The 12,461-nt window shown below is 40.3% G+C and overlaps 1 protein-coding gene across 1 annotated transcript in view; it reads left to right on the top strand.

Moving 5' to 3' along the window:
• The first annotated feature begins 6,431 nt into the window (after window positions 1-6,431).
• CNTNAP2 (contactin associated protein 2) overlaps window positions 6,432-12,461 on the top strand; it is a 2,507,009-nt gene continuing 2,500,979 nt past the window's right edge. The window contains exon 1 of the mRNA XM_082257542.1: window positions 6,432-7,239. Within this exon, the coding sequence (XP_082113668.1) occupies window positions 7,152-7,239 (88 nt within the window). The 5' untranslated portion in view covers window positions 6,432-7,151. The remainder of the gene's footprint in view (window positions 7,240-12,461) is intronic.

Here is a 12,461-nt window from a genome sequence, read left to right as displayed (position 1 = left end):
TCCAAAACTTGCTTTTGTCTTCATTTTTTGTACACTTTCTTGTGAATGGGTAGGGGTACAATGTACCCGATATCCATTCACATGAGGGGGGGGCGGGATCTGGGGTCCCCTTATCAAAGGGGACTTCCAGATTCCTATAAGCCTCCCCCACAACCACAGCCCAGGGTTGTTGGGAAGAGACCCCTGTCCCCATGAACATGGGGGCAAGGTGCTTTGGGGTGGGGGGGCAAAGCCCCCCTGCCCCAAACCACCCAAGCCCCCCCATGTTAAGGGCATGTGGCCTGGTATGATTCAGGAGGGGGGGCTCACATGCCCCCACCCCCATCCTACCCAGCCTGGCTGTGTGCTCGGGTAAGGGTCTGGATTTAAGGGGAACCCCACACCATTTTTTTTTTTTACAGGCCAAGGGGCCTGGTATGGACTGGGGGGGACCCCACGCCATTTTTTTCAGCAATACTGACATAAACTAAAGTGCCTATATATATATATATATATATATATATATATATATATATATATATATATATATATATATAAATAAAACTTTGTGGCATACACTGCACTAATTGATCTCAACAAACTGTAAAAAGCAAAAGTCTCCCTCCCAGCAATGTATTTATTAACTATTGAATTCCACTTATAATCACCCGCTGGCCAAGGGATTTGAACCCACAACCCTGCAATTAGCAAGGCTGATCTTCTACCAGCTACACCACCATCAAGGACACTTAGGTTAAGCACACTTTCCCTGCCTAACTAACTAACTCCTATCTCACCCTACACACAATGGATGACATAAAAGTTAGGGAGAGTGTGTTCAGCTTAAGCAGGCTTAATGGTGGCGTAGAAGTTAGAATACCAGACTTGCAATGACATGGCTGTGGGTTTGAATCCTCCAGCCCAGAAGGTTATTTATTGAGGTCAGAGTCCATGATAATGCAGGAACTCGAAGTTCCCACAAAAAAGCCCATTTTTTTCGTCATTCGACGAACGAGCGAACAGCCAATGTTTAAGTCGAACTTACGTTCGACTCAAAGCTCATCCCTACTTGGGGCATGAAAACTGTTAAGACACTAGGTGACCTGATTAGCACACACCCTGCAGCTGCCTTCCCTCTCCAGGAGAATGCTCCCACACACCTCCTCAGGTGCATAGGTTTCCAATGCATTCACTGATCAAAGTTGTCAATATTACACAGCAATCATTTTTTTTCTACATTACCTTTATCATGCATAGATCATTCATTTGCCAGTGTGCAGGAGCTGAGCAATCAGACAACAGCCTATATAATTCAGAGCTGTGGTATTGAAAACAGGAGAAGTATGTCCTAGGTTCTGTAAAGCTCACCATACACTATACAATCTGATTGTGCAATCTCCTTTAGATTTACCATTTACTATGTAGTGCATTGGCCTGTCTGATTGCATACAGAATGATTTGATAGATGGGGTGCACTCCTATTGTATAGTTTTGGTGAATCTAAAGGATACCGTACAGAGATTGTACAATCAGATTGTATAGTGTATGTCCATCTTCATAAACCTAAAATTAACTAGTTGTGCTTTCGGTGCCATTAATTGTTAATGGCACCCTAAATGCAGAAGCAAACACTCATTTTGCCAAGTGAAAAAACAAGTGACAATTGCAGCAAAACGCACAGTTAAAACGGTGCAAACTGCAACACACCAAAATGTCCCATAAGGTACTTTGCCCCATGTAAGGCAGCCCATTGAAAAACTAGACAAAAAATGCACGCTCCTACTACACTAGGTGTGGATGGGACCTAAAAGTGACATTTGTGTGTTTACACAAGAACGATAAGGCTCCTTTCACATCTGTGCATTTTCGAATGCATGGAAAGCTGCACAGAGAACGCACGCTTTGCCATGCATTTGAGAAATGCAATGCAAATGCTCATTGTGCTTGCAATGTCATTACATGTTAAAGGCATCCCAAGTGAGGGTAGCAGGCAAGCGTTTGCCCTGCAACAAATGCACAGCAAATGCACAAACAAATGTGGTACAAAATGCAACAAGCTCTGTTCCAAAAAACGTTCTGGAGCTTCATTGGTGCAATTGTCGCAATTTCACATTCAATTGAATGGGCTGCCCTATGCGTGATGACTGAGCCAAAACGCTCCAAAACGCCCTAAAACGCATTCGGGAATGTTAGTTACCACTACATGGAGATGTGAACGGGACATGACAGCCGAATGTCTGTCCAGTCTGTCCTCCTATGTATTTGTATAAAGATGGACATACACTATGCAAACTTATTGAACAATCTCTGTACAATTTCCTTTAGATGTACCAGAACTATGGAATGGGGGGGGACCCACCTGAACAATCCATTCCATTTGCACCAAATCAGACACGCTCTGATAGTTGATGGGATATCTAAAGGAGTTTGTACAGACAGTGAGCGGAAAATAAAAGAGTTGGTATAGTAATGAGGGAGCTGTGGTCCAGACCAGACAGGTGAACACACCCTATCACGCTTCTGTGATGCAGTAAAGAAGTTCATAGTGGGATACAATCTACAGAAAGTTATGGAATCAAAAAGCATTTTTAAACACCCAAACACATAGAGGAAAGTTCAACACTTCTAAAGAGGAGGTAAGTGAGAGATAAGCACATTGAAAATCTGCCTGAAAAGGTGAACTTAAGGCCCGTACACACGTGCAGATTGTCGGCCGAAAAGATTCGGCAGGCGATCGATCGGCTGATTTTCGGCTTGTTAGTATGATGCTTCCGACAGCGCACTTTCGGCCGAAAAGAATCTGTCGTGCAAGCATTAAAATTTTTGTATGCCGACACCAGAGCGGCCGATTGTTCGCTAGTCAATACAGAATTCGGCCGACAGACAGCAGATTTGCAAGACTGGGCATGCTCAGAAAAGAAAAAACACAGGGAAAGTTAACCATCACATGACATCACTTCTGCAGTCGGCTGTAGTCGGCGGACAAAATTCTTGTGCAGTCTTTTGCACTTTTCAACAGACACAACAGCCCGGGGACAAAAGACGGCCGATCGTTCGGCCGACGATCTGCACGTGTGTACGGGGCATTAGTCTTTAATGGTACAGTTGCGCACATGCAAGTGTGCTGCAGGAACGCACACAATTTTGAGTTATCCCACTCTTTGGGCAATTACATGCAAACAGCTGCAGACAGAGTCATCCTGTCATTGATTTCTACAAGCTTCCCGTCAGCAGGTAATCACAAATACCTGGCCGTACCCGGCACTGAAATTTGCTGATCTAGGACTCATATTAGCTTAGTGGTGCAGCTCCAAGCAGAAATGCTCTGTCATGTTGGTGCTCAAGAATAGGGGTGCGGGCAATATAACTTATCCTTAGTCTATGACTAAACCCCCGATGGTTGGGGTGAAATGCATGGACTGTGGAACAGTGTTGGCTGAGGCTGTCACATATACACTATATTACCAAAATGATTGGGACACCTACCTTTATACGCACATGAACTTTAATGGCACCCCAGTCTTAGTCCATAGGGTTTGATAATGGGTTGGCCCACCCTTTGCAGCTATAAAAGCGTAAACTGTTCTGGGAAGGCTGTCCTCAAGGTTTAGGAGTGTGTCTATGGGAATGTTTGACCATTCTTCCAGTGCATTTGTGAAGTTAGGCACTGATGTGGACAAGAAGGCCGGGCTCACACTCCACTCTAGTTCATTCTGAAGGTGTTCTGTCAGGTTGAGGTCAGGACTCACTGCATGCCATTCAAATTCCTCCATTCCAAACTCGCTCATCCATGTCTTTATGGACCTTGCGATTATGGTGTGGGGTTGTTTTTCAGGGGTTGGGCTTGGCCCCTTAGTTCCAGGGAAGGGAACTTTTAAGGCGTCAGCATACCAGGACATTTTGGATGATTTCATGCTCTCAGCTTTGTGGGAACAGTGTAGGGATGGCCCCTCCCTGTTCCAATATGACTGCGCACACAACAAGGTCCATATGCTGATGCCTTAAAATTTCCCTTTACTCGAACTAAGGGGCCAAGCCCAACCCCTGAAAAACAACCCCACACCATAATCTCCCCTCCTCCATATGATTTGGACCAGTGCACAAAGCAAGGTCCATAAAGACATGGATGAGCGAGTTTGGGGTGGAGGAACTTGACCGGCCTGCATGGAGTCCTGACCTCAACCCGGCAGAAAAACTTTGGGATAAATTAGAGTGGAGACTGCGAGCCAGGCCTTCTCATCCATATCAGTACCTAACTTCACAAATGCTCTTCTAGTAGAATGGTCAAACATTCCCATAGACACACTCCTAAACCTTGTGGATAGCTTTCCCAGAAGAGTACACAATGCTGATCTGGGAGGTGTTTGGCCATCTGAATAAGCCCTAGGATAGTAAAAATTGTCAGCATGCAAGGCGGGACAGAAAAGTATTTTTTTTTTTTTTTTTTTACAGGCACTACTTTTGTCAAACTTTTATTGTGGTGACAAAGTCACTTTATTAATTATTTATTGCATTTATAAATCCTGTATAATAACAATATATTCATAATTGGATTAAACTGTGATTTACATTTATATGAAATTCATCTTCATTGTTGTGATACCGCTATCTATTTCTAACATGGGAGGCACTAAATGGTTTGGGGGGCTGACCATGTTCACAAAATTCTGAATTAACCCTTTGCACACTGTTTTAGACCATTACATATCCCATGCAAGCTTTTGTTTAAAACAAGGATTTTTGGTTCACATATATTGCAATACATGTTCAAGCTGGTCAACTGCATCAAAGTGATCTCTCTATGGCCAGTTCCTTTTGTAGTGTGCAAAATAAAAAAAAAAGCCTTCTTGCTAATAGCATATGGTAATGGACATAGTGCAATTGCTCCAGAGATTAGTAAATGAGTTAAGGCTTAACCCTTTGCACGCTGTTATAGACCATTACATATCCCATGCAAGCTTTTGTTTAAAACGAGGATTTTTGGTTCACATATATTGCAATACATGTTCAAGCTAGTCAACTGCATCAAAGTGATCTCTCTATGGCCAGTTCCTTTTGTAGTGTGCAAAATAAAAAAAAGCCTTCTTGCTAATAGCATATGGTAATGGACATAGTGCAATTGCTCCAGAGCTTAGTAAATGAGTTAAGGCTTTACTTTGCAAACAATACCCAATCATGTGAAAGGAAAATTAAATAAAAAAAAATAAAAAAAAAAACTGCATTTTTGCTTCCACATGATTGGATGATGAAATTTAGCAGTGCTTCTGCTCATTTACTAAGCTCAGGAGCATCTGCTCTTGCAGAGTGCAACTGCACTTTGCAAAGTGCCTTGAGTAAAGGCCTGTACACACGTACTGATTGTCAGCCGTAAATATTCGGCCAACGTCCGATCGGCCGATTGTCGGCTTGTTAGTATGATGCTTCCGACAACCGACTGCGACTTTTCGGCCGAACAAAATCTGGTGTGCATGCTACAAAATTTTTGCAGGCCAACAAAGAACGGCCGATTGTTCGCCAGTCAGTACAGATTTCGGCCGACAAAAAGCTGATGAGCAAGACTGGGCATGCTCAGAGAAGAAAAAACACACGGAAAGTTAACCATCACATGACATCACTTCTGCAGTCGGTTGTTGTTGGCCGACAAAATTTGTGTGCAGTCTTTAGCACTTTTCAACCTACACGACAGCACCGGGCAAAAGACGGCCGAACGGTCGGCCGACAATCGGTGCGTGTGTACGGGGCTTTAAACAACCTCATAGTGCAGGGGTGTCAAACTAGCAGCCCCCCAGCTGTTGTGGAACTACAAGTCCCATCATGCCTCTGCTTGTGCGAATCATGCTTGTTACTGTCACCCTTTCAATGCCTCATGGGACTTGTAGTTCCGCAACAGCTGGAGGGCCGCCAGTTTGACACCTGTGCCATAGTGTCAATATGGGGAAAACTTACACAGTCAGAGGAAAGTTGCAGATTGATGTCTCTTATATGTCTTTGTTTTATATATATTTATATAGATAGATATTGCCCAGTGAAAACACACTCCAACATGCCATAGTAATGCAAGCTTTAAATATATCAAGTTCACAGATCTTTGAAGCCTACATAGCAATATATATAAATGCATTCACGCATAACGCTAATTAGACACAGGCTATAGGTGCATACATCTGCCTGCTCAGATAAAATAATAAAAAATAATCAAGAGAGACATTATGTTAAATACTAGAATACACAATGCGATTGTAGGATTCACTTTTCTAGCATTCTATTGCCTGCATTAAGAAGATTCAGTAGCAAGTGTTAGCTTTGCCTTGACTCTCTGGTAAAAGGCCATCTACTGATTAAGGAGTGAACTGCAGGCTGTAACCTCAGCATCTCTTTGCTCCCTGATCAGCCTTTTAATACATCCCCTCCCCCTTTCCATCAGTCTGCAGAAGCTGCTGCAAAGATTAAAACAAACACGGACTTGTGCTCTAAGCCATCATCGTTCCCGTCCTTTGCTCTATTTCATCCTCCAAGCACATTCCAACAATGAGTACACTGGGCTGGGCAGGCTGATCCTGGAGTCTGGGCTGGTGCTGATGCTGCAGTAGTGAGGCAGTTCTTCCTCTCTGCTGAATAAATCTAGAAGTGTTGTGAATGTGTGTGCTGGGAGTGTCTTCTAGGACTGCCTGCCCTGCTGTGAGCATGCATATATAGAGCCGGTGACTGTGTGTATCTGAGCTCAGGCTTGCACTGGGAGAGGAAGGACTCAGCTGCAGCATCCTCATCACACTTCTCCCATCCCTGGCTCTGCCCTAACCTGCCTGCACATGGCCATTTTGGGATTTTCCTGTTAAGCAACGCATCATCCCTCCTTCTCAGACCTCTCTGTTTTCGCTCAGTCTCCTCCCCAATCTCTAAGCATGATCTTCAGCAAAGCAAGTTTGTTTCTTGGACGTTGAAGGAGAAGAAGTCAGGGGTCTTTGCAGAACAAGGGGGGGGTGGGTTTTGTTGTTCTTTAAAGGGAAAGCCCTGTGTCAACCTCCTCCTGCCCTCTCCTTCAAGAGCCCACCACCTCCTTTCTCCCTGGACACCCTTAGCTGTCAAAGCAACAGAAGAGGACACAGAGGGAGAAGTTGCTGGGCTAACCCCCCTGTGGGATCTGGAGTTAAAGCTGGGAACACTGAGAAGCCATGCTTTGGATTTGCAGAGGCTCTGCTCTGGTCCTGGGGATTTTCAGCTGCCTGTACTGCAGCGCCTGGAGTGCCAGCCCTGAATCCCGTAAGTCAGCACTGCCTTTTTTTTATCCATCCTGCTCACTTGTTTTAAAATAGTTCTTTGGCCATCCCTGTTGTGAATATTTCTTAAAGTGGAACAGGGATGTGCTTCCCACTGCATCAGATCACATGCAAACTGCAGCTATTAAGTTGGCTGTTCCTAAAAGTTCTGAATCATTTTGCCCCCCTCCCTCCTTTGAGTGCTTGTCATTTCTTATTTGCTGTCAGTGTCGGTACTTGATGATGGTTATTGGCCAAGAAAATATTTGCTTATAGGACATCCGAATGAAAAATTGCATGCAGCCTAATGCTGCATATCTTTATTAAGAATTAGATTTGAGATGGATTTAGGTATAAGATAAGGAGTTGAATGCATTGCCCCGATATGAGTCATTGGAAATAAAACATTGGTTGGCTCAGTAGCTAAAAGTGCACGATGCTGCATACTGTCTTTGCTTTATAGTGGACATACATCATCGGCTAGTAGAAAAAAAAAGTTCATTGTGCATTGTGTTTCCAGCTCTGATTAGGTTCAAGTTGTTTTGCTGTGTATTTTTAAAAAAAAATATTTAAAGAATACTTGGAAAAAAAAGCAGTTACTTATTTTATATTTCTTTTATTTTTATTATGATGTTTTTTGCGTTGCGCTGTATAGTAATGCTTGGTGCAGTGGCAATTATTTGCATAAAGAATACAGAATGATACATGCAGTGCAACCTCATTATAAATGCATTAGGGTGATGCTTCTTTGAACTGTATATAAAGTTTGATTCTCTGGTCTGTTTGTAAAGGACGGTTGAAATAACACTCATTCTCTTTTTTTGCACACCATTGTGATTTTTGACAGATACATTCTGAAGCCCATGTCGTTAATAGATCAGGTATAATGGACATCAGAGTTAGACCTGTCATCAGAAATTTTTGTTAAATGACTGCTAATCTCCAGTGTACTTCCCTCTGACCATCAATTATTACTGTGGTCTAGTGATGAGTTTCTAGCAGCTAGAGGTTCATGCTGGGGGAGTTTATATACCACTGCATTATCTCAGACTTTAATTTCTCTTTTACTGTAGGTGTCAGTACAGTAAAATGTGACTGGCACAAGTTTTTTTTTTCACTAAGCCCACTTGTGACTTGGAGAAGTAGCAATATCAGACAATTATTTTTTTTTTGTGACAGTAGCAGTATTCTATTGATTTTTCTAATGGAAATTTTTAGCTGTTGTGTTAGTGCTTTCTAGACAGCATAAGGGAAGCGCACATTATTACATATTAAATATGCAGTAGAAAGTATTGTAGTAATTTCAAGCCATATGGTACTCTATAAAGGATAAGCTTAGGAGGACTGATGTTCAGTGGTTTAAGCGTGTTTTTTTGCCATAAATGCACTAAAATGAACACTCATTTTTTTAAATTTTTTGTTTTAAACTTTGCATAGAATAGATTGTTTTGAAAGTACCATCATACAGTATTCTCTAATTTGCGATTTACATACCAGACCACATAGGTGACTTTGCTGATGACTCCGGATACAACTTTTACCCATGATGTATACTTTTCAAACAAGTTAGGGTATTACCAGTTGATCCATCGAAGGTATATATTCATTTTTGTCAATAGATACCCAGCTAAACTTAGCAAAACAAATGAGTTTGACTGTAATATATACCCCTGATGTGGCTTTTTAATATCTCTTGCTTGTTTGACTTGGCAGCAAATGAAAAAAAAAATGCAAGTTTACCCTTGTAATATGTTAAAATATGTGTTCAATCCTACCAATTCACCCACTGGAGATCTTTAGCCATGGAGATTGTGGGTGCATACTAAAATTTGCATTTCCTTCTTGTTGTAATATAATCATCTTATATAAAGATAGCATTAAAAGAGCAAAATACTTAATTTACATAACAGGTTATACAGGAATTAAAATAATGTACTATTCATTGGTTTTGTACAGTTTACAGTCATTCAGTTTTTCTACTTTGTGTCCTTCTAAGTAGTATTTTTGGAATAAATATCTATAATGAGCAACTCAACCAGGAGAGGTCATCACTAGACAAAGTAAGAAGAATGTTCATTAAATAGATTTCTTTTTCCTACATAACATTCCACACTACATTTTTTAAATGTAATCTCTTCCAAATCAGAATATTATTATTGAAGCAAAACAATTAACTCAGCGGGAAAAAGTGCAGTATCTGCATGATGATAGAAGAAATCCATTTCTCTGAGCAGGCTGCAGTCTGTATGATATCCAGATCTCAGCAGTATTTCTTCTGTAATGTGGTAGTCAGTGAGGTACAGCACTTTGTATAGATAAAAACCCAGACAGCTAGCGCTGCACTGGTTACGGATCGCCACAGCAAGTCTCCGCTGTAAGTGCTGACACATCACATTGTACCCTTTCTGTTCTCAGTAAGTGCCTTCAACTTGTGATGTGAGCAGAGCACACTCTGAAAGATGAGGTGTTTAACAGCATTGCTTATGATTTAATCTGAAGTTCATGACACCCTTGCTGCCTTCAAGCAATATTCCCATAACTCTCAGACAACAAGCGTTCTTCCATGTGTTTCATTTGTGAAGTCAAAGACCTTAGCCAGGCAAAATAAAATGTGTGCCCGGTGGCAAATATTGATATCTAAAAGCAGGTAAAGAGTGGCATGCAAAGCTTCATAACTCATAGCTAACTGACAGATTTCATTTTCGACCTTTCTGATTTCAGTAAACTTAAATTTGATTGTTTTGCCTTGGGTAAATCCACTTTAAACATCACATTTACTTTTTCTTCTGGCCAAGCTGATAAAATCAGATTGGCTGCTATGCAGCCCATTATTGATCTATGAATAAGTCCATTAGTGAGCACTATGTGTGAACTGGGCTGACCGGAATACTCTATGCTACGTTATATAAATCTGTAACATTCAAGTGATCTGTCCAGAAATACTCTGATATAGACAGGAAACTTTTTGGTTGAGAAGGAGCCTTTTATTGAACCATTACAAGTGCAGTTTTGTGTAATTGCTTCATTAGAGTCATTAGTAAAAATTAATCAGCATAAAAAATAAATCTACATAGTGTGTGAATGATCATAATGGAAAAACAAGAGAATAATATGAAAACAAGGTTTGTTTGATGCACTTGGTTATGACCTTTGCAGCAGTGTGTAAACCAGCTTGCATCATTAGCATCTGCCATGTTCTCATCATCCAACACTGAAAGGAACATAATCTACACTGAGTCATTATTTAAGAAAACTCTTGCATTTGGCTATATTGTTGGGCTATATTTTATCCATGATAGACCAGCACTTTCTGTTTACCACGCCAAACTATGCTTCACTTTTATAAAAGTCATGGATTCACTTCTCCTGGGAGACCTACGAATAACAACAACTCTAAGGGGTCCATTTATCAATATTTTTGTCCAAGATTCAAACAACTTTCGCCTCAAAATCACATTTCTCTAGTTGAATGGTATATGAAAATGTGTTACTCTTGGATGAATGTTGTGCGAGTCTTGGATGAAAAGATTGCTACATCTTTGAGCATAAGCTGCTGTAAAGTCCTAACTATTACCATTATTCATTCTCTTTCTTCAAATACCCCCAACATATTCTGAAACAAGTAACAGACTGATAAAATATTAAAGCAGGCATAGAAGGATAAACATCATGTAATAATTAATAGTAAAAAAAATGTGACAGGGCAGGTTTTAAGGACTTGCAATTCAAAGTAAAATATTTGTTCTATGAGCTGGTCAGCTATGTAGACTTTGAAAAAGGAAAGAAATAAAGTGACGCTGGTGGAAAAGGTTGGTAAGAAGGCAGGGCACTGCCATGAATAATATGGTTCCTGAGCAAAAAAGATAGTAATAACAAGTAAGATTTGACCGACATGGAGATGGCTGAGATACTTCAGGATAACTACTAGACGTTAAAAAATTGATGATGCATGTGATAAATCCTGGAGATAAAAGAGAAGAGGTTATTATAAGGGAGCTTGAGTGATCCAGATGAGTGACAGATAGGTAGGGCATAGTTAAGCGTTGGATGGGAATAAAGAAAGGGGATAACAATATGCGGCAATTGTGAGTAACATTCCAAATTTGGCTTCTTATTCTATTCAAAATGTGCAGCAATTACAGTGATTAGTAAAAAAGCATCCACTAGGGAAATGGTTACAAAGAAATTTTAGGGCAAAAAAAGACAAATGTCCATCAAGTTTAATTAAAGACAAAATAATTAAAAAAAAATGCATCCTCAAAACCCTACACCAACAGTTTATCCAGTGGGGAAAAAAAAAAAGGAAAAAAAAAACTTTTATAAAAAGGATCAATGTTCTCTTATGGGAAAAAAATATATTTCCTGATGGTGATGGTGTTAGAGAAGTTAAACTAGGAAATAAATAAAGAATAAACTAATGCTTTGTGGAGCTAGTTGTAGTCCCCTGAGAAAAAACAATGCGTAAATGATGAGATGAAACTGAATGATTTTTTAAAGATCCCAATGGGTGGTCCAAAGTAGGTATGTGACAAGTATGTGCTGGAGGCATCAGGCTTGCAAATAAAGATATACAGTTTACAGTATATATTAGTATTGATGTTAGGGGATATATCACTATTCTTTGATTGCTGTGTTTATCACCTCTAGAAATGTATAGGTAAAATCAATAAATGGAAAGAAATAGTCCAGCATATCAACATCAGCAAATCATAAAAAACAAACAAAAAAAAAAAAAAAAACGCTATTCTTCCAAAGAATGTTAAAAAAAAACATAGATTATTGGACTAATGATATATTCCAGTAGCTAAAAGTATCAATAACAACATACTGTATATGAAAATACAGTGACATCAACAGGCATGTCATCTTCCAATGTGTTTCTCGTGTTTAATCCACTTCTTTAGGACTATTAGTTACTTTGTATCACAAAAATCATCAAAATATGGTTGTATACAGGAGTACAAGCAGTATCCATATTAGTCTAGGATGATATATATACAATTGCAAACTCCAGCACAAACAGCTGGACTACCTCATTTTTTTATCGGCTTTGTTGTGTAAATAAAAACAGTACCATGGCCACCCAAAGACATTTTCGGGGTAGGAGTTAGGAAATACAATCTCATCCAGGACCCACTCTACATAGCTAATTGGGCAATAGGCAAGCCACACTATACTGATGAGTTAATTCCTATGCTTTTTTATCTGTATGCACATTCACAAAAT

Source organism: Pelophylax lessonae (assembly GCF_965119305.1).
Source record: "Pelophylax lessonae genome assembly, chromosome: 5".
Taxonomy (NCBI): Eukaryota; Metazoa; Chordata; class Amphibia; order Anura; family Ranidae; genus Pelophylax; species Pelophylax lessonae.
This window is presented reverse-complemented; position numbering and strand designations above follow the sequence as displayed.